The 22117-nt window shown below is 42.9% G+C and overlaps 6 protein-coding genes across 12 annotated transcripts in view; 2 read left to right on the top strand and 4 right to left on the bottom strand.

Moving 5' to 3' along the window:
* The window catches only part of Flo2 (flotillin-2), a 108000-nt gene that overhangs the window by 1917 nt on the left and 83966 nt on the right, over positions 1-22117 (top strand). The gene's annotated exons all lie outside the window — the stretch shown is intronic.
* LOC108005288 (glucose dehydrogenase [FAD, quinone]) lies at positions 1730-4764 on the bottom strand. The gene is made up of 2 exons (XM_017068484.4): positions 4565-4764; positions 1730-3907 (listed from the first exon to the last, which is right to left on the bottom strand). Exons 1-2 carry the CDS (start codon positions 4722-4724, stop codon positions 2184-2186), a joined length of 1884 nt encoding a protein of 627 aa, XP_016923973.2. The 5' UTR covers positions 4725-4764; the 3' UTR covers positions 1730-2183.
* On the bottom strand, positions 6343-8875 carry LOC108005280 (glucose dehydrogenase [FAD, quinone]). The gene is made up of 2 exons (XM_017068470.4): positions 8697-8875; positions 6343-8288 (listed from the first exon to the last, which is right to left on the bottom strand). Exons 1-2 carry the CDS (start codon positions 8845-8847, stop codon positions 6574-6576), a joined length of 1866 nt encoding a protein of 621 aa, XP_016923959.2. The 5' UTR covers positions 8848-8875; the 3' UTR covers positions 6343-6573.
* Positions 11121-13470, bottom strand: LOC108005278 (glucose dehydrogenase [FAD, quinone]). Its single transcript, XM_017068468.4, has one exon. It carries the CDS (start codon positions 13262-13264, stop codon positions 11393-11395), a length of 1872 nt encoding a protein of 623 aa, XP_016923957.2. The 5' UTR covers positions 13265-13470; the 3' UTR covers positions 11121-11392.
* On the bottom strand, positions 15402-17463 carry LOC108005281 (glucose dehydrogenase [FAD, quinone]). The gene has a single exon (XM_017068471.4). The coding sequence runs from the start codon at positions 17399-17401 to the stop codon at positions 15536-15538; it is 1866 nt and encodes a 621-aa protein (XP_016923960.2). The 5' UTR covers positions 17402-17463; the 3' UTR covers positions 15402-15535.
* On the top strand, positions 20637-21296 carry LOC118878405 (uncharacterized). Its single transcript, XM_036821299.3, has one exon. The coding sequence runs from the start codon at positions 20703-20705 to the stop codon at positions 21294-21296; it is 594 nt and encodes a 197-aa protein (XP_036677194.2). The 5' UTR covers positions 20637-20702.

Raw genomic sequence — 22117 nt, 5'->3', positions numbered from 1 at the left:
GTCGGGCGAACCTTTGGCACCCAGTTAACCCCACTGCCCCACCAACCAACCACCCAAACACCCAACCACCCACTCCTTAACCCTTTTTCGCCGTTACTGTTGCGTCAAACGCCTGTTGACTGATTTTGAAATGCTGCAATTAGTAAACCGCATGTTGACAGGACATTGCGAATTCAGCCAGGGTTGCATGTCTACATTTACTCAGTTGCGAGTGACATTCGACTTCGCTTTGATCTATGATTGCGGGGCATTCAGGATAATGACAACACTGAAAAAATAATAATGTGGTGAATATAAATTACTGGGGCTTACCTCTAAAGGTGTCTAGAATTATGCTGCCACATATAATAAATTCATAAGTCATGGATTCAATGTATGTACTTTTTTACTACTTTGATCTATGATTGCAGGGCATTCAGGATAATGACTGAAAAAATAATAATATGGTAAAATAAACTACTAGGGTTTCGAAATCACTTCTGAAAGTAATACGTAAAGTAAGGATTCATTCCTAGACAATGTAACTTTTTTGCTGCATACTTTTTGACATATTTATAAAAATCTATCTTACAAGATACCCCTACTAATTTCTTGGCACGCTTTATAAGTATATCTAATTTCTGGCTCATAAAGGAAATCTTTACAGTTCTTATTTATTGTTTGAGATTGCAACATTCAATTTGAACTGTAATGAGTTCATGAATTATAAATAACCGGTACTTAATTTTATATATTTTAAAAATAAATGAGAAGTATTTTTACGGCTCATTTGTAGGCTTACTTTCGACATTCTCTTGATGCCAAAAACTTGAAGTTCAAGTTCAGTATTTATCGTGTATTTGCACTTACAAGTGTTTTGTATGTGTATTTTGAATTGAGTGATATTACTTTTACAAAAAAAAACGGAATTAACGTATACGTCAAGAACTGTTGCTTGAAATATGACCGTTTAAAAAATTATTAAATATTTTTAAAGATTTGCAGTGAAAAATGCTTTCCTTTTCAATTTGGATGATATTAAAATGGAATCAACGGATGTTTAAAAGTAAGACACTGAAAGTCAATGTCAAATTGATCTTATCCAGGCGGAAATGGATACGAATATCTTATTTCTGAAGAGAAAAACGTTTAACAACACAATTGTATGACGATCCATATCCTAACCTTTTATTATTTTAACTATGAACCATAATCTAATGTTATTCAGGTTTCCAGAAATTGTTTCTTTAGACATCAAAGCAAGAAATATATATTATTATATAATTTTTTTCTGTGCAACCTTGGGTATCTATTGTGTAGCCCTGGGGCCGGAAGTCTTTTCCTCCGGCGGCACAGAAAAACAGAAAACTCCCTGATGCATATTGAATTTTTCACACACACAAGAAGAGCGCGGAGGACGCGGAAGCCCGGGACAGTGATAACCACTTGTATGCAACCACCCACCATCCCCAGCATCCCAGGCACAGGGAAACCACCCCCTGATGTTTTGTGTTTTGTATTTTATGTTGCCATTTTGCCTACGTCTCGGCCCGTCTTGCTTTCTGTGCTGTGCCTAGCCAAACTTTTCAACCCCCATTGGCATGGGTTAATGCACTCTGGCCAACCCCTAGGGGCTCCTCAACCCCCCGGAACCCCTTCGAACCCCACCGCACTCCACTACCATGGCCATCGTCATCGCCAACCCCAAAAAACCCAAATGCAACTCGCTCAACTCGTTAAGGTAATTCTATTTAATTAACTTGCCAAGTCAAACACAACAACTGGGGACTAATAGATGATTTTACTCTTCACTTTTTCCGCCTTTTTGCAAACGATATAATAAAATAATACATTTAGCCGGGCATCGATAATCCTTTAATAGGAATTCCGTTGCTTATTGGATGCCAGGGGAGGTCTAATGGTTTCGAGCACGCAAATTGAACATAATGCTCTTAGGCACGCAGCTTGTAATATTTTCCAATTAATACAGATAGGTCAACTTTAGATGGATAATTTCTATATTGCTTGTACTTGTTTATTTTACTTTTGGTATTATTATATTCCTGGACCTTATATAGATATAAATAATAGCTTGATAAGTTATACAAAAAAAGTCAACTACCTACATTTATATAATAAAAATCCCATATGTAGAACCCGATAATGGATTTTTGATGGCGTAATTGAGTGCTACTAGTTTAAATTCAACTCCATTCGGATCGTATCAAGTCCGCCGCCTTTTCCCCGATCATGAAGGCTGCAGCATTTGTGTGAGCAGTGGGTGGGACTGGGATCACACTGGTGTCCACCACCCGGAGTCTCCTCATCCCATGCACCTTCAGCTGATGATTGACCACGGTGGTGGGGTCGCTTTCGGGTCCCATGCGACAGGTGGCCACCTGGTGGTGTAGTGTATACGATAAGGTTCTTATAGAGCACCTCCAGTAATCATCCGATGCAAACTCGTGGCCCTCACATCCCGGCACCTGCCTCTTGAGCAACCTCGCCCCAATCCTCTGCATTGCCGGCATTTCTATGATCCTCAGACTGGCTTTGATGCCATCTAGTAGATACTCCACATCCTCCTCGGCCACAAAGTATTTGGGATCGATCATGGGCCAGCTCAGGGGATTTCGATCCCTCAGCCAAAGACGACCCACTGACTTGGGATGGAATTGCATGACGAGAAGAGTGAAGTGATCCTGTTGGGCCTGCGCTAGTTCCCTGTACATCCGATCGTAGATTTCGTCCTTGAAATTGGCGCCCAACTTCAGGGCCGTGCCTTCGTCACTAGCCAAACTGCCAGTGACCATAATCAGCTCGATGTCTGGCCAATCCTTTGGCAGATCCGATCGCAGTGTTTTGAGGAAAGCCAGGGCCTCCACTCCACCAATGGAACTCAATACGGTGGATGGATTTCCGGCCAGGAGGTAGGATATCACGTCAGCGGGTGAAATCCTCGATGTGAAGGTCGTTTGGCCAGTGGTATTGGTCACAAAGGTGGGTCCAAAGTGGCACATGTGATCGAACATCCTTTTACCCACCGGCAGGGCTTGAATCAGGGGTACTCCAATGGCCTTGAGGTTATCCTCTGGCCCTATACCCGAAAGCATTAGTATTTGTGGGGAGTTAAAGGCACCCGCTGATAGGATCACCTCCTTGCGGGCCTTGAAGGTATATGGTCTATTTTTGTAGTGAAACTCCACACCGTAAGCTGATTTCGTAGCCTCATCGATCAGAATACGGGTCACTCGAGCAAAGGTGAAGACCTGCAAGTTGGAGCGCAGATCCCTCACTGGTTTTATATAGGCCGAATAGGCTGAGTGCCTCCTGCCATTCAGGGTGGTGGCCTGGACATAGGAAACCCCGAACTGGGACTCTCCATTGTAGTCGGTGCGCGGCAGTCCCGATTCCACGGAGGCCTCCACGAAGGCATCCACCAATTGGGATCGAAAACGCACGTACTCCACACTCAGAGGACCACTGTGATTGTGATATGGCGAATTCTCCAGGCCCTGCAGTTGGGCACGCTCACTCCTCAGGAAATAGGGCAGTACCTCCTCGTAACTCCAGCCGGGATTACCAGCTGCCGCCCAGCCATCAAAGTCCCTGCGATTGCCCCGATTGTAGATCATATAGTTGATGGAGCTGGTTCCTCCCAGAACCTTTCCCCTCGGCAGGGCACACTCGTTGTTTATCATTCCGTGACAGGAGAGCTTCTGGGGCACTGACTTGTATCCCCAATTTGAGGATGTCTGCTGCAGATAACCAGCTAGCACTGGGGTGATGTGGGCTATGTTCTCCACTCCCCCGGCTTCAATGAGGGCCACCCTCCACTGGGGATTTTCCGACAGACGGGCGGCCAAGGAGCTACCAGCTGCTCCAGCTCCAATCACAATGAAGTCATAGTTTGAGAGATCCTGGGGTACTGAAAGATACAATTTGAAGAGCTTTATAAGGAAAACAAAATAATAATACCAAAGCTTTTCCAAATTCAAGTATTGATTTATTCAGAATAGAAATGGATATGCCTTTAGTTTGGGTAACTTGACTTAATAACAGGAAAGGAAGCTTACATCGGCAAGACGAAGTTTCTATACCCTTGCATGTCGATCCCGTGGGAGCTTTCCGATTTTAGGAAAACTAAAAACTAATTACAGAAATATTAAAATATTGTTCAATTTACATTTACTACTGTAAATGTTTATTGAAAAAAAAATATAACGGTCTTTGTATTATTTCGTTCCTATGACATCTGTATGATAAAGTCGTCTGATTTTTTATACTTTTTATTCGAAATTCTGAAATATTAAAAGAATAGTATTCCGAAGAGTAGAAGTTAAAATGTCAAAAAACAACAAAGTTATCTATTTTTTACATTAAAAAAAATTGTTTTGATTGTTCTTATGAGAGTTATAGGCTTGCGTAGAATCGGACAGACGTACGTATATACTTTATAGGGTCGGAAACGTTGCCTTCACTGCGTTGGAAATCATTACATCATCATAGTCATTTATCATAATTCCCTATGCAAGGGTATAATAATCTATTTATGAGTACATCCTTGAGCTTTGAGTTGACTTACCACTGGGACGCGTGGCCTGTTCTAGGAGATTAACCAGTCCCACCTGGTTGAGCTGATCCAACAGCAGTCGATTGACATCCCCTCGGGATTCGCCCAGGTAGAGAAGCAACAGGAGCAACAGGGGCAACAGGAGCAGGTGTGAGATGTGTGTGGACTGCATTGGGCTAATGGTGGGCAAATGAGCTGCCTTCGTCTGGGGGGAGTTGCTTTTAAGCCATGGCTCCTGGACTGGATTGGACTGACAATGAGTGACTCAGGTGCCATAATGCCGCATCGCGACGCGCTCCAAACACGTCAGTGGGTTGCCTTTGCGGTGGTTGTTGTTATTGTTATTGTGTCTCTCTGCCGCCAAATGATGCCCCACCCACCCCGTTCGCCATATAAACCAGATACCCTGCAATTTACCAAAGGGAGTTGGGGATGGAACTAAACTTTGAACATTGAAATATAATTTTTAATAAATGTTTGGAAAAGATGTCAAAATGTCGCAAACGGCACTTCAAACATGTATTTTTTTAAAGTTCTAGCAAAAATGAAATTAAAAATTGCATTATAGACAGTTTTATGATGATAATGAACTGACAATTGCAGTGAACTCCAGGAAGAAATAAACCAACGGAGAAACATAAGAGTAGCTTAATAAATCATAAAAAACACCTTAAGCCATTGAAGCCTTAAACCCAAATGAAGTGAGAAATAGATTCCAAATAAAGAATGAAATTGACCATTAAACAAAACAAATCCAAAGGCAAACATGAGATAAGAATAACACAAAAACCAAACTCATAAAGCCAACAGCAAGGCGAGCAGAAATCGTAGACTATTAAAAACAAAGCATAGTTGGCTGAAACCGGTTGAAGAATCTAAAACAAACTTTAATAAAATTAGCACCAATTAGCAGTAAACAAAAAATAGTGCAAATAGTTTAGCTGGAAGCATCAAAATTTGGGAGAGGTGCTGCTGAAATCATTAAGATAAATTCCAAGTGATCCAGTTTCGGATGGGTTTGTTCTTCTTGAATGGTCAAATAGTGCACAGAGAGAAATAGAAATACATAGTAACGATCTAAAAAATATTCTATCGAAACTCAATTAATATTATACTAGAGTCGGTTCGAATAAATTTGTTTGATCTAATATAAAGGTCTTCAAAACTACAGGGTATCCAGTAAATGGTAACTCCCATTTCCTGGTTTGGCCAAATGTGAAGGGAGAATGACAGGATTCTCACTTTTTAAGTGCCGGCCGCAATTTGCAAGTTCGTTTAACTTTGGCGCGTGCTCTCCCTGCGTTGGGCCCCTAAATGCACTCAAGTTTATATGCATAATATAATAATAATACCGATGAGGCATACACTCCCGGCGCTCTATTAATTTTTTTCGGTCCGAAAGCCAAGGCATTGAACTTGAAGTGCGTAAACCTGTTTGCGACGCCCCGTTTGCCCCGCTTTGGATTCGGATCAGTTCGAAATCGGAACGGATCGGTGAGAAGTTATTAAGCTAGGTCATGACGTGGACTTAATTGGACTGACCCAAACCGTTCTCAAGACCCCGTTTGGCGCTACACTCGGAGAAAATCTTTGAAAAAATGTTAGTGATATTTAAAAAATGTTTTGTTTTGATATTAAAATGTAATGGGATACTTATTTTTTTGTATGTATAGTGAAATTTTAATGCATTTATTATAAACCAATTCAATCTTCCCAAGTTTTGAATTCCCAAGTAAAGGTAAATTTTGTACACTTTTAGCTATAATTTATTAAATAGTAAGAATGATGTTGTTAAAATGAATTTGACATTTTATAATACGCTCTCTAAATGCTTTACCTAGAATGAAACCCTAACACCTTATAAAATAAACCATTTAAAGTATTACAAAAAAAATCCGAATGTCTTTATAACCGTATTTCAAGTGTACCTGCTTGCTTTCTTTCAACTTTCCTCTCGCATTTTATTAACCCCTTTACATAATTCGTTGGTGCCTCTTAAAATGATCTTCATCCAGAGTTAATCAGCTCCATTCGGATCGTATCAAGTCCGCCGCCTTTTCCCCGATCATAAAAGCCGCCGCATTTGTGTGGGCGGTGGGTGGTACTGGAATCACACTGGTGTCCACCACCCGGAGTTTTCTAATCCCATGAACCTTCAGCTCATGATTGACCACGGTGGTGGGATCGCTTTCGGGTCCCATGCGACAGGTGGCCACCTGGTGGTGGAGGGTATAGGATAGTGTTCTTATAGAGCACCTCCAGTAATCATCGGAGGCAAATTCAAGGCTCTCACATCCCGGCACTGGCTTGTCCAGGAGCCTCGTTCCAATTGCCTGCATAGCCGGCATCTTGGAGATCCTAATGGCCTCCTTTATGCCCTCCAGTAGGTTCTCCACATCCCCAGGGGCCGAGAAGTACTTGGGATCAATGCGTGGCCACTCCAGAGGATTGCGATTGTGGAGCCACAGGCGACCCACGGAGGCGGGATTGAAGTGCATGATGAGGAAACTGAAGTGATCCTGCTGCCTAAGAGCCAGATCCTTGTACATTTTCTCGTAGATCTCTGGCTTGAAGTTGGCTCCCTTGCTCAGGGCACTGCCATCATCGCTGGCCAGGCTGCCGGCCACTTGGATGAGTTCCACATCGGGCTGGCTGGCCGGGCTTTTGGCCGAGGGCACTTTGATGAAGGTGAGGGTCTCCACGCCGCCAATGCTGGACAGGAATGTGTCTGCCCGACCCAGCAGGAACTCTTTGACCACTGGTGCTCCCAAATTGGCGGAGAAAAGACTTTGACCAGTTGTATTGGTCACGAAGGTGGGTCCAAAGTGGCACATGTGATCGTACATCTTCTTGCCCACCGGCAGAGCTTTCACAAGGGGAACTCCAATGGCCTTGAGATTGTCCTCTGGCCCAATCCCCGAGAGCATCAGTAGTTGGGGCGAGTTGAAGGCACCCGCTGATAGGATCACCTCCTTGCGGGCTTTCACCTTGAAGCTTCTACCCTGATGGGTTAACTCCACTCCGTAGGCGGTCTTAGTGGCAGCATCTATAAGAACACGGGTAACCCTTGCCAGGGTTAAAATGTGCAGATTACGACGTCTAGATCTTATTGGTTCTATGTAGGCCCGGAAAGCGCTGTGTCTTCGGCCCTTTTGCGTGGTGGCCTGAACATAGGAAACCCCCAGCTGGGATTCACCATTATAATCCGTCCTCGAATGACCCGCCTCCTGGGCAGCCCTTATGTAGGCATGGGCTAGTCGCGTACGATGACGCACATCCTCCACACTCAGGGGGCCACTGTGGTTGTGATATGGCGAGTGCTCCAAGCCCTGCAGTTGCGCATGCTCACTTCTCAGGAAATAGGGCAGTACCTCCTCGTAACTCCAGCCGGGATTACCAGCTGCCGCCCAGCCATCAAAGTCCCTGCGATTGCCTCGATTGTAGATCATATAGTTTATGGAGCTGGTTCCGCCCAGAACCTTTCCTCTCGGCAGGGCACACTTGTTATCCGGCATTCCTCGACAGGCATGTTTTTGTGACTGCGATTTGTAGCCCCAATTGGAAGCAGTGGACTGCAGATAGGCCGCCAGGAGGGGAACCTGGTGAACTATGTTCTCCACTCCGCCAGCTTCGATGAGGAACACACTCCAGTTGGGATTCTCCGAGAGACGCGAGGCTAGTGTGCAGCCAGCAGCTCCAGATCCAACCACTATGAAATCGTAGTTTTTTTGAGGTACTACAAAACAAGAATAATATATAAATGTTAAAAAAAAATGTTCACTGCCTAATAGGCGATTTATTAATTTTCCAATACTTAGGTATTTTATTATAATTATGACTGTTAGATATACCTTAAAAATGATATATCTATGATATATCTCCAAATAGAGCATTATATATAATAAAATACAACATCAATTATATGAGGAATGTCATACAAAATGTATCTAAGTATCAAAAAGTTCTTGGACCACAATGAAAGAAATACTTTGGTTTAAGATAAGTCAACAACGTTTAGAAAACCTTATGTAAATATGAGTTTACAAAAGTTTTTCTAATATGGATTAAAGAATTCCTTTACTAATAGTTATCATTACAATCTCGGTGTAGAACAAATCTTGTAATCAACTAGAATAACCCTCACCATCGCTGAAGAATGGCACATTGACTACGTTTCCCAATCCCAGTCGCTTCAGTTCGTCCAGTTGGGGATTTCTTTGGGAGCGGGTCTCCTGGACGAGCTGGTGCTGGATGAGGAGCAGAAACAGAAGCCGGGACAGCAGCAGCTTCTCCATGGTTGCGATGGTCGGTAACTGAACTCTGCAGCTTCGGTGCTTCAGGTGAAATTGGATCTCTAGCTCTGGCTGGCATCATATCTGCCAACGCACTGTGGGACGGGTCGTAAAATTCTTAATTACTCTGCATACGGAATGGTAATATTCTTACTAATTTTTTACTACCAGTGGGCGCGGAAAAATAGGCAGAGATTATATAAACAGAGTGCTTTAAAATTCATAACATTGTAATTGAATATTATGACTTTAATTACCATTTAATGGCCAAGATAAGGAGTTTTTTTTTTAATGAGTGACTGTATTATTATTATTCTAAAAATTGTAATTTTGGAAAGGAATCTTAAACCAGAATTGTACTGAGTGTTAATTGAAATTTTATTTTTAAACCTGCTCCACTGTGGATAATCTTGCCGGTTTGGTTCTCCCTGACTGATCTGTATCCCCCTCTCTCCCTGTCTCTCTCTCGCAGCCTTTCTCCGCATCTCTCCGTCTTTCTCCGCTTATGAGAGTTGGTTGACTTTGTGGCCGGGTTTTTAGGGCTCAAACAGGCCAAGATTGTCTCAGAATTTTTAATGCCACTTGCTAATTTGCGCTTTCTGCTTGCTCATCTCTACGGTCTTGCCTCTCTTTCATTTTCCGTCTAGCTGTCTCTTTCCTAATGCAGAGAAAAAAAAATTGGGATTGTTTAAGACTTGTTTTGCCCATGGGAACGAGTATTTCTAGGAATTTTGATATTAAATAATTTGTTTTTATATTTTTTCTGTGTATCTTTGGCTTGGCCTTTGCATCTGAGCCCGGTTCAATGGCACTTGTATGGGCAACTTGTTCTGGCTGGGCTTATATATTTTTATGCTGCTGGTCTGTCAGTTGAGTCTTTGAAGATTGAAGCACCAGCAGCGGGCACTCGAGGGTTAATATATTCCCAGCCACCCCATGCAGTATAATAATCAAGAAGAAAACAAAACCAAAGCGGATTAAAGGACTTTGGTTTCAGCCGAAAAAAAAATAACAAAATCAAAAATGGGATAAAGGGGTGGTCCAATGCAGCGACATCAACCCCAGCATATGGATGCAGTTCCTCCAACCCCGAGCCCAAGTCAATGGGTTCCCTTACAAATCCCAGCCACCGAGGGGAACAGAAAACCAAATAAATGAGCAGGACTGGGATTAGACAAAGGATATGGTCGAAAATCTGGAGGATGGGCTATGTTTTGGTCATGGCAATTGCATTCAAAATTTGTCTCTTTTGTATTCGCCTTTTTTTGGAACTGAAAACGCCCCCTCGATTCATGAATATTTCAATTTGTGTTAATGAAAAGTCTGGCGTAACCATAGTGACTTTTTAACAGTGGGAAAGGAGATTTTGTTATGAGTTTTTATTGGGGTTAGGGTTTTTGCATTATAAACATATGCTATGCATTCCAATGTATTTTTTAAATGTATTTAGAATTTAAATTTTGGAACTTAAAGAATCTTAAATCAAGAAAATACTAAGAAGAATCTAAGAGAGCTTTAAGGCCAGGTCGAAATAAACTGGCCAAGAGCTTTAAGCCAAGTTTCAAAGCTTTTAAGTCAGACTAAAAATTTAATTTTAACATAGTCTACCCTTGGGGTGCACAAAAAATAGACTTCTGCTGCAGCAATTATTCTCAATTTTCGACAGATTTATACCCACTCTACATACATAAATAATTCTAAGGTCAAATCAATGCAAATCAAACCAAGATAATACCAAAGACTTAGCACAAAAAACCATCAGACAAAACACTCGTCAAAATATTCACACCAACTTGATAGTTAACAAAAAACGAGAGTAAGGCAAAAAATCATTTCCGCAACAATAAAAACATTGAGAGAGACTCAAAACAAAGGCTTCTTATAAGTCAAAAGAAAAAATAGTCAAACCAAGCGGTCAACTTCATGGATTTCTTGTATTTTGATTATCAAGCCACAAATTGATTAGCTTGAAAATTGCCAAAGCTGAAAATTCCTATTAAAATAGATGAGATGAAGGCGGGAAACGAGATTCAATAAAATTCAATGTCAATGTCAGATTTTTTTTAGCACTTTAGTCTTAAGACCTATAACAAATGATTCTTTGATAGCTAGTTGCTAAAAATAAAGTCTTTATTTATATTGTTTGCTTTCATATACCAATTTTTTGGCTTCATTTGGTCCATGCCGATGAAATCTCTAGATAGCATTCTTATCACCTCTTAAAGCCTGTGAAAATATAGAACTTTTCCCATTCTATTTTTAAATAAAAAACGATCTTTGTTTTAAGGTTATATTACTTATATTGATTTATTTACATTCCTAAACTTAAACTAGAATCAGTTCAGGCAAGAGAGAATTACAGATAATAACAAACGATTTTCGAAAGCCTTAATTAGAACTTAAGCCCCATTTTACGCCAGCCAGAGATTTGCAATATGATATGCTGGGGGGCAGGATAACAAGATGGTGGCAGGCCAGTGTAAATGGGGCTTACACCTGATTGTGGAAATCAACTTTGGACTGAGGGATTTTGCCGGCTGAGGGGTTTTCACTGGATGAAACCATGATCCTCCTTGATCATATCGGCTGCCTTCTCGGCGATCATGAAGACGGGCCCATTGGGATGTCCGGACATAATCTCAGGCATAATGCTGGCATCGGCCACACGAAGATTCTTGATGCCATGCACCCTCAGGCGATGGTCAACCACCGCAGCTCTATCGGATTTGGGACCCATCTTGGCGGTTCCTGAATAATGGTAGATGGTAAAGGTGAAGTGCCTCACATAGCAGGCCCAGTAGGCCCAACTCTTGTAGGCATGCTGCTTGCAGGTGGGGATCTTCTTCTCCCACAGTCGGGCATTGATCGTCTGCATGCCCCGTTGGTTCATCAAGCTGATGGCCTTCAGCAGACCCCTCACCGAAATGTCCACATCGTAGGGATGGGCAAAGTAGTTGGCATGGATCAGAGGATACTTGAAGGGATCACTGCTCTTCAGCATAATGCGACCACGACTCTTGGGTCGTAAGATCATGGGGAAGATCATGAAGGCGTTCAGCGACTTGTCCTCAATCTCAGCGAAGAGCGAATCGTAGATGGACTTCTTCAGGCCGAAGGCACGCGAGATGGCTGGGTTGGAGGACATGGAGCCGCCCACCAGGAAGAGCTCAATATCGGGCCAACCATCCTCATCCCTCTCATGATCCAGATCCCAGAAGGCAATTGCCTCACAGCCACCGGGGGAGCCATAAGGTCCCTCCATCCTATTGAATCGGTTGATGAGTGTGGGATCGGAGAAGTCCTCGAACTTCAGGGAGGTGGCATTGGTGGTAAAGGTCACCGCCGGCGCTGTATGATCCTGCAGGTTGTAGCCCACGGCCAGATCGGCCAGGGGCTTGATGCCCACTTCTCGGAGATGTTTGGCTGGTCCCACGCCCGAGAGCATCAGCAGTTGAGGTGTATTAATGGCTCCCGCCGAGACGATGACCTCCCTTTTGGCCAGGATCTTCTGCATGCGTCCCTCGGTCTGAACCATAATGCCATAAGCCGTCTTCGTTTGCGGATCAATGAGCACCTTGGTAACCAGGGCATTCTTTTTCACATGCAGATTGCTGCGCTTTCCCTTCAGCGGATATAGATAGGCGCGATTGGAGCTCCAGCGGGTGGAGTTGCGGGTGGTGGTGTGCAGGAAGGCCACGCCGTTCTGGATGCGACCATTGTAATCCCGGTACTTAAGTCCATCCTGCTGGGAAGCCTCCACGAAGGCCTCGGCGATCTTAGAGCGCCAGTTCACATAGCTGACCTTAACCGGGCCATTGCGACCCACGTAATCCTCCTCGGCATCGGGAACACTGCTGCCCTCGTACTTCTTGAAGTATGGCAGGACATCCTTGAAGCTCCAGCCTGGATTGCCCAGGGCCTCCCAGCGATCGTAGTCCCTACGATTGCCCCTGGTGTACATCATGTAGTTGAGGACGGAGCTGCCACCCATCACCTTGCCACGCGGCCAATTGCAGCGATTGTTATTCATGGCCAGGCAGGCGTGATCGGAGGGCTGGGTCCGGTACTTCCAGTTCATCTCGCCGAGCTGCAGGAAGTGCGCCACTATGGGCACATCCATGACCAACCTCTCGGGACCACCGGCCTCTAGGAGCAGGACCCGCCACAGGGGATTCTCAGAGAGGCGGGCAGCTATTGCACAACCCGCAGTTCCGGCTCCAACTACTATAAAATCGTACTCGCTGTCCAGAACCAGGTTGTTATCATAGTTCTCCAGCTCCACGTCGGCCTGACCGCGTCTCAAAAAGTTAATCGTCTCGAACAGGACATTGTTGCTATCCTGGGCAGAGATTCGCAGATCCCAAGAGGCCATATAGACCAGGCATAGGGCCATAAATATAACCGATTTGCTTGCCATCATGGGGCTTTCAATTCTCGATAGTTTCTTCTTCACTTTTCACACCGATATTGCACAGCCAAAAAAAAAAGGTTGGATTGATGGTATCCAAAAAAATAATATGTGAGCGCGGTGCGGGATTCTTGGTCGTGGGGCGGGGGAAACTTCTACGCGATCGCGAGCGTGTTGCCCAATCGAATACGTAACTAGAAGTGCTGACAAACGCCGTGGCCAAGTTCAATTTAATATTAAATTCGGCGGCGATCGCCGAACGAACCGTTCGCTGTGCGAATCTCTCGGCACTCGGTTCTCTGCCTTCGGATCGTAGCGCCGATCTTGGATCTCGGCTTCGGCCCGCCAAGAATCTTCAAAGACTTGAAAATCTTTCGAAGACTTGACTATGGACACGTTCACATGCCCACGAGCTGCGCAGACAAAGACGAAAAGCAAAAGCCAGTTGAAATCGAAAGCTCTACGATCTGAAGCTGATTCGGAATCGGAATCTGGCATTGACTTCAGCCGATCAACGATCGACAATCGTTAGCATCTGGTGGATGAGATGCGGAAGCCGGAGTCAAAACATTTAAGGGCCTCCAATGGCTAGACCATTGGATCCTCTTCGATCTTGGATTTGGGTTGCAATTAACATAGACTCATCGTGATTCTGCGGTTCTGGGAGAAGAATTCGGGCGGGGCTCTGCGAAGAACCTGTCGTCTTTGGGTAAACATCAAACCAGACCCCATTAAATTATTCACATATTGTATAACTTGATGGTTCTAGGTGGCTTTCGGCTAGACAGCTTTTAAGTTTTAGTCATCAAGTTCATGGAATATCATTATTATATAAGCATGGCAAGATTATGAATAATTAAATTATTCTTGTACCGAAATAAATATCCAAAAATCAACCAAATAAGACAAAATGCTAAATATTTTCGTTATATAGTTACCATTTTAAATATTTTTTTTAAAAACATCTACTATTTTACTTCATTTTTGATTTACATTTTTACTATAAATATTGTACCATGAAAATAATCTGATAGACAGCGAAAAGTTTAATACTCTAGACCCCCTTTGCAAATGTAAATTACAAATCTCTAATCGATTTATTGTAACTGTAATTATATCTTTTTTTTTTTAAACAGAATTAAAACAAGGAAGAACGCTATAGTCGAGTACCTCGACTATCAGATACCCGTTACTCAGCTATATGGAGATATGCAAGCAGCAAAGCGAGATTAAAATGCGCCACCTACCGGCGGTATACAGATTTAAGCGTTATGGGCGTTAGAGTGGGCGTGGCAAATTTTTTTTTGGATCAATCGATAGGTATCGACGAGACCAATACATTTCAGTTAAAATTTTTTATCTAGCATGAAAATTGTGGGCGTCACAGGTTTTCGCGGTTTGTGGGCGTTAAAGTGGGCGTGGCAAACTTTTTTTTGGGTCAATCGATAGGTATTGATGAGAACAATACATTTCAGTTAAAATTTTTATTCTAGCATCAAAACTGTAGGAGCCACAGTTTTGGGCGGTTTGTGGGCGTTAGAGTGGGCGTGGCACTGTGCTGAAACAAACTTGCGCTGCGCAGGAATCTCAGGAATCTGCGTGCCTAATCCCAGTATTGTAACTCTCATAGTGTCCGAGATCTCAGCGTTCATACGGACAGACGGACAGACGGACAGACGGACAGACGGACAGACGGACAGACGGACAGACGGACAGACGGACAGACGGACAGACGGACATGGCTAGATCGACTCGGCTAGTGATCCTGATCAAGAATATATATACTTTGTGGGGTCGGAAACGCTTCCTTCTGCCTGTTACATACTTTCCGACGAATCTAGTATACCCTTTTACTCTACGAGTAACGGGTATAATTACATGTTCTTGACAGCTTATCAATCATAATATTATTCATAGTTTCCACGTGTTATTAACGATGTAGTGATCGTTATTAATTATTTTTAAATAAATCTGTAAATCATGAAAGCAATCATTAAGAGAAATGACTATCTTAGAATTAGTTTTTAATGTACTTGTCATTTCCTTTTTTTAATTGTGATGTATATTTTGTTTTACAACTTGTATAACTGAGGAATGAATAATATTACTTTTTTTTAATTATCCCTTGCCAATAGAAAGTTTAATTGCGTAATTTGTACTGTATTTGCATCTTTAATTCACTAGAAATCACTCACAGAAAGGAATATATGTACATTGTTGTTAAGGACTAAAGATCAACCCACGATTATAATACATTTTGCTGCCCATTAAGAATAGTTTGCTCTACACAAAGTTATGATCCTCCTTGATCATATCGGCTGCCTTTTCTGCTATTAGGTACACCGGTCCATTCGGATGACCCGAGATCAAGTAGGGCATAATGCTGGCATCCACCACCCGAAGGTTTTCGATCCCATGGACCCGCAGTCGGGCGTCCACCACCGCCGAGGGATCCGCCCGAGGACCCATCTTGGCGGTTCCTGAATAATGGTAGATGGTGAAGGTGAAGTGGCGGGCATAGCAGGCCCAGTAGGCGCTGCTCTTCCATTTGTACTTCGCACAACTTGGGATGCGTTTCTCGAAAAGCCTTGCTCCAATCGCCTTAAAGGCCGGCTTATCCAATAGACTCACTGCCTGCTCAATGCCCCGAACCGTGATGTTCAAGTCATAGGGATTGGCAAAGTAGTTGGCATAGATCCGAGGATGCTCCTCGGGATTTCGACTCTTCAGCTTGATGCGACCCCTGCTTTTGGCTCGCAGGATCATGGGGAATATCAGGAAACCATTGGCATTCTGGCGTTCCAGTTCCCCGAACATATTCTCATAGATGTCCGACTGGATGCCCAGGGCTAGCCGAAGGGCCGTGTTCGTTTGGAGTCCACCGCCGACCACGAATAGCTCCATATCCGCCCAGCCATCGGGATTCCGGGAGTCGTCCAGGGCGTAGAAGGATATTGCCTCCACGCCTCCGGGAATCCTGAGAACACCGCGTCCCTGAAGGAACTGAGCCATCGCCTCCACGCTAAACATGTCACTGATCTGAAGGGAACTCACATTGCACAGCATGCTCACCGCCGGCGCAATGTGATCCTGGAGGTTATAGCCCACGGCCAGATCGGCCAGGGGCTTGATGCCCATCTCGCGGAGATGTTTGGAGGGTCCCACGCCCGAGAGCATCAGCAGTTGGGGTGTATTGATGGCTCCCGCCGACAGGATGACCTCCTTTCTGGCCAGGATCTTCAGAGATTTGCCACCGACCTGGACCATCACCCCAAGGGCTGTCTTTGTCTGCGGATCAATCAGCACTTTGGTGACCAGGGCGTTCTTCCTCACTTGCAGATTCCTGCGCTTTCCTTTGATCGGATAGAGATAGGCCCGGTTGGAGCTCCAACGCGTCTCATTGTAGATATTGGCCTGCAGATAGGAGACCCGAATCTGTGACTCCCCATTGTAATCCCCTCGAGGCAGGCCCGCATCCTGGGTGGCCCGAACAAAGGCATCGGCAATCGGCGTCCTGGTCTCCGAATAGCTAATCTTCACCGGTCCCTGGCGACCCACCAGGTTCTCCTCGGCATCGGGAACGGCGCTACCCTCGTATTTCCTAAAATAGGGCAACAGCTCCTCGTAGCTCCAGCCGGGATTGCCCAGGCTGGCCCAGCGATCGTAGTCCCTGCGATTGCCCCGGGTGTACATCATGTAGTTGAGTACGGAGCTGCCACCCATTACCTTACCACGTGGCCAATTGCAGCGATGGTCGTTCATGGCCAGGCAATAGTTATTAGAGGGTTCCGTCCTGTACTTCCAGTTCACCTCGCCCAGCTGCAGGAGATGGGCCACGATGGGTATGTCCATGGCATAGTTTTCGGGACCCCCAGCCTCCAGTAGCAGCACACGCCACTTGGGATTCTCGGAGAGGCGGGCTGCAAGGGCACAACCCGCAGTTCCGGCGCCAACCACTATAAAATCATATTTGGCCGCCAACTGCTGACCCTCGTCTAGATTCTCCAGATCCAGTTGGCTCTGACCACGCCGGTACATCTCCAGCATATCGAAGACGACATTGCCATCGTTGCTTTGGGCCAAAACCAGCGACAATCCCGAGAGCCAGAGGCCGAGAATGGTTCTGATGAGGTTCCGTGGCGAAGTCATTGGAGCGTCATCACCTTGCAGCCGGACTCACTCGACTGTCGCGATCGACTGGCCCGCTGAGTAAAGAGCAGAACTAAAGCCCCGAGGCTGGGGGAACTGAACTGAACTGAACTGAACTGCAACTGGGTTCTAGGGAGGGGGCCCTGCACCGTTGACAATTACGGCTCTTAAGCCGAGCTATCAGTCCAGTTCGGGTCATTTTAGCCAGAGAACACGGAGTGAATATCATTTGTGTAGTACATCGATCAATCGATCGATCAAAGATCGTAAACATTCCATCCAAAATGCAGTGGGAATGCACAAGGGGTAGCTTAAATTGTGTGCTGAATACAGAAGTCACTTAATAACGGGTCTGATCTAATAATCATATCAATGGGTTCGAACGGAAAAAAACTTCAAAGTTAATTTAGAGGTGGCGGTAAACACTGTAACTGGTGTAATTATAAAATCAATATTATAGGATTATAGCAGGGAAACAACAGAATATATTTAACAACGGCAACTCATAATAATAATTGATAATTTTTAGAAAATCATTTCATTCATAAGGAGACTTACTTAAGAACTTACTAGAACTCAAGTTTAAAGAGAGTATTTATAAAATAGGAAATATTTGTCTGAATATTGCATGACGGAACTGGAAACAGTTTATTATCAAAAGTGAATTTACCACTAACTTCTCATCTTAAAAATAAATACTTACAATATTACCACTTTGGGTATGTATTATGTAAGAGATTCTATGATCGTCAGAATGTTACTCAACCATATATGGTAATAAATCCCTGCAGCTGATGAACTCATGTAAACTATTTATCTATTAATTTATTGATTTGTTACCAAATAATCGCCGGCAAACGATCATCAGTTGTTTCTAATTATACTCCCTGGTAAATGGTGAATGGACTTGGAGGCATGTTATGTTTGTTTTTTAATTTTTTTTTTTGCTTGCCGCATTGTTTAGCGAATAATTTTTATAATTATTTCCGCTTGCATGTGAATTCGTGAGCTTAGAATGGGAGAACCCAAGAGAGTCGATTGGCAGTTTGGAAGACGCCGTGAAAAATGCCAAGATACCCGGCCCACTCGTGAGTGGAGACTTGGAAACTTGGCAACGTAAACTTGGCCAGCCGACCGCAACCGTATGACATACTAAAAGAAAACAAAACAAAACAAAAATAAATTAAAAAGATCTTAATAGTTTTTTGATGTGGTCTCCGCCCCAAATGCCATCGTTCTGATGGAATATGGTTAGTCGAAGGACATTGTCCAGAGATTCCGCGATACCAGGATGGTAAAATATCGCATCATCGAAGGAATTGCAGTTTCAAGCGAACCTGACTGGAATACCAAATGAGGTTCTCGACGTTAAGAACCCTTTTGCAAACTTTCTGAGGGCCCCAGGCAATCGAGAACCAAACCGTTGACATTCAAGCCCAACCAACTCACTGGACACTTTGGAGTCAAGGCTGCAAAAGCACCGCGGCTTCCAATTTCGCAATTCGTCTGCGATTCGCGGACTTCAAGTTCGTTGAGCTGCCATTCGATTATATGCATTGAGAAAAATTATTAGGAAATCGAATATAACAAAAGTAGAAATACCAAGAGGTGAAAACTAGTACAAATATGTATATAATCAAGAAATTATGGTATTTCATTGTAATACAATATGATACAATGTAGTTTTGTCTTTATAAACCCACCTTTATTTTGTTTTCCAAGATCATATGGTAATCTGTTATCTTTATAACTCAAATATAATTAAATACAAATACAGAAAAATGTATAAGATATGATGATCATTTTGATTAAACTAAGTACCAATTCTACCTAGATCCGGGTTTATCATTTTGATATCGGCGAATATCGCCATCTTGCTTTTTGCTCTTTTTTTCTAATTTGGAGAGTTTTTAATATTGCTGTCTCTTGTCTTGAAATTATATCTAGATTTTTTCTCACTTTTTCGATTAAAGAGAATTTTTAAGGAGGGGAAATTGATATTTTATAAATGTACCATGCTAATATACAATATATCTTTATGTTCCTCTTTCTGTGTAGGTACTAAATCACCCACTTAGGGACTTGGTACTCTTTTTCTCCCAGTGCATTCTGCTAACGGCAATTAAAGCTTTGACTCTTACTATCGATAGGTATTGTGCTGGCGCAGAAACAGCAGCAACGACTATTTCTGTTCGCATAAAGTCAAGAATTTAAGCAAACTCGTTGTCTTTGACCGAGTTTTCGTAGTTGGCAACTGCTGATTTTGGCCAAGTTGCTCTTTGCACTGACTGACAATTTTTATTTTGGGGCCTCGACCATGTCTTTAGTGGGTTTTTGACACTCATTGGCTGCTAGCCCATGGCATTCGATCGTGGTAACAGGATGCCAAATCATCTAAACGAAGGATCTGTTGTATATCTTGTAATTAAATGTGATTTAAGCCATGTTGATACAGCTGATAGTTTGAAAATCTGCCGAATGACTGGCAGAAGTGATGAAAATGTGCTGGCCATAAAATGTTCTTAACTTAATCGTAAAACGCGTCTTATAGGTTTTTTCGCCATTACTTTTGGCGATTAATTGCGTTGCGTTCGATCATCATGACAAAGCGATTCGTTCACTTCCATAAATTTGCATAGACACTGTTTTAGATGTGGTAATATTTGCCGGTAAAAAAAAAGTTAACAGATTTGATTCCTGATTAAAACCAAAAACCTGTTTCTAGCATTTTGTTACATATAAAAGAGACAAAAATACCAGTAAATATTTGCAAAAACTAAGAGGCTCGATGTTATATGAATGAATCTAGCCAAATCTAGTGGTAAACATCTACTCAAGGTTTCAGATTTTGTTAAATAATGTTTGTTCTCTCCTAAAATAATACCAGAAACAAACCTTTTTCCAATTTCATTAACGTTCGGTCGTTTGCCTTTTACACTTAGCTCCCTCAGGCAAAAAAAGTTTTATGAGTATTTTAGACGAAGTGGGTGTTTCCTATTTCGTCAAGCTTCCGTGCACGTTCATTATCTGCAGATTTATTACAGATCTTAAGTTTTTTGTGGTAATTAGAAGGGTACTTTACACAAAAGTATCCGTTTTTAGTTAAATGTTTTCAAAACAAATCTTTTCAACTAATTTCGGATTTTGTTTTTAGTTAAACATATTCCTATTCTTTTTAAGAGCTATTTTTTGTAAAAAGCTTTAAGCTGACTTTATAAGTTTATCTTGATTTTGAGTAGGTCATTCCAGGGCAATCAAAATTCAAAAATAATATAAAGTAGACCAGAAACCTTGGGTAAAAATGTCCAGACCGGCTGTAAAGGAACGTAAGCCTAGGATTAGGAGTAATACCAAGGTGGGACTCCCGATTAGGAGACCTTCGAGTTCAAAGAGTTCCGACAGTGAGCCTAGTGGTTCGGGGAAGTATCTAAAAAGTTTGCAGATAGGCAGCGATTCCACGGAAACCCTGGGTCTGGAGCCCAGTGCATCTAGTTTGCAGTATCGAAATTGTAGTCCTTCGGATAATGGCTATGATGCGGGTGCCGATACCGATGATGCCTGCGATGATGGCTTGGATGAGACTGCACTTATGTACTTGAAGGTCCAAAGGCCTCCCCCTCAAACATTGAACTCCTTTGTCCTGCCGGAACCGATTCCATCCCACCGTTTTGGTGGATTCCTTCGTCTTCTGGCCCGCAGTTTGCATCAATGTTCTATGGGGATAGCCGCTGGATTAGGATTAAGTCGTCAGCAGGCAGCCTGGTATAAGAACTGCTGGCAAAGTCCGGGATCCCAGCCAAAGGGTGTCTATCTGATGGGTCAGTTCTCAGAGCCCAATGCGATTTCAAAAACCCCAACTAAGCCGCGAAGTGTTGAAAGTTCCACAACTTTATAAAATATAATGCATTCCGAAGATTCTTTCAAAGATTATAAGCTATTTGTGTGAAGAATATGGTAGTTGAATATGTGATATATAGTTAGTTTAACCGAATATAGAGCTTGGACTTAGTTTAAATCTTTCATTAAAAGTTCTGCAGAAAAGTTCCCTTAAACACTGACTCATTATATGTGGGTTTAATACTCACAATAAATTATTATCTTCAAATCTGGTTACATTTCATTGTGTTTTCCATGATTAAGTCACAAAGGAAACCGACGCATTTTGTTGTAGGAAGTATCTTTGAGGTAGCTTGATTAGTTTACATCTTTCATTGAAAGTTCAGCATGAGAAGGTACCTTAAGCACTGACTCATTATTGGTGGCTTAAACATCTATAATAAATTATTATCTTCAAATCTGATTACATTTCATTGTGATTTCCATGATTGGGTCACAAAGGAAACCGACGTATTTTGTTGTAGGAAGTCAAGCCGAGCATATGAATCAATTATTGAGACTTCCCCTGCCACAAAAGTGGACTCTTAAGCCGCAGCAAATCGATTGATTTGCAGATGATTGACATGACAAAGCAGAACAGAAGTTGAATAACATTTTGATACGATCATAATGCGCATAATTGCTATACGCCAACGCACCTATAGATACAGATACAGTCCAAATAGATACACAGCCAGAGTTTGGGCAGATAACATTATTGTTTGCCAAGCACTAAGGCACATTAAAGTGTGCAATTATTTGATCTGAAGTCCACTATACGGTGCGGTTGTTGTGATCAATGGCCAATTGACTACGTGACGCCAACACTCAGTTCAGAAA

This window comes from Drosophila suzukii, chromosome X, assembly GCF_043229965.1.
Source record: "Drosophila suzukii chromosome X, CBGP_Dsuzu_IsoJpt1.0, whole genome shotgun sequence".
In the NCBI taxonomy this organism is placed as follows: Eukaryota; Metazoa; Arthropoda; class Insecta; order Diptera; family Drosophilidae; genus Drosophila; species Drosophila suzukii.
Note: the sequence above shows the minus strand (reverse complement) of the source record. Positions and strands in the feature narration are given on the sequence as shown.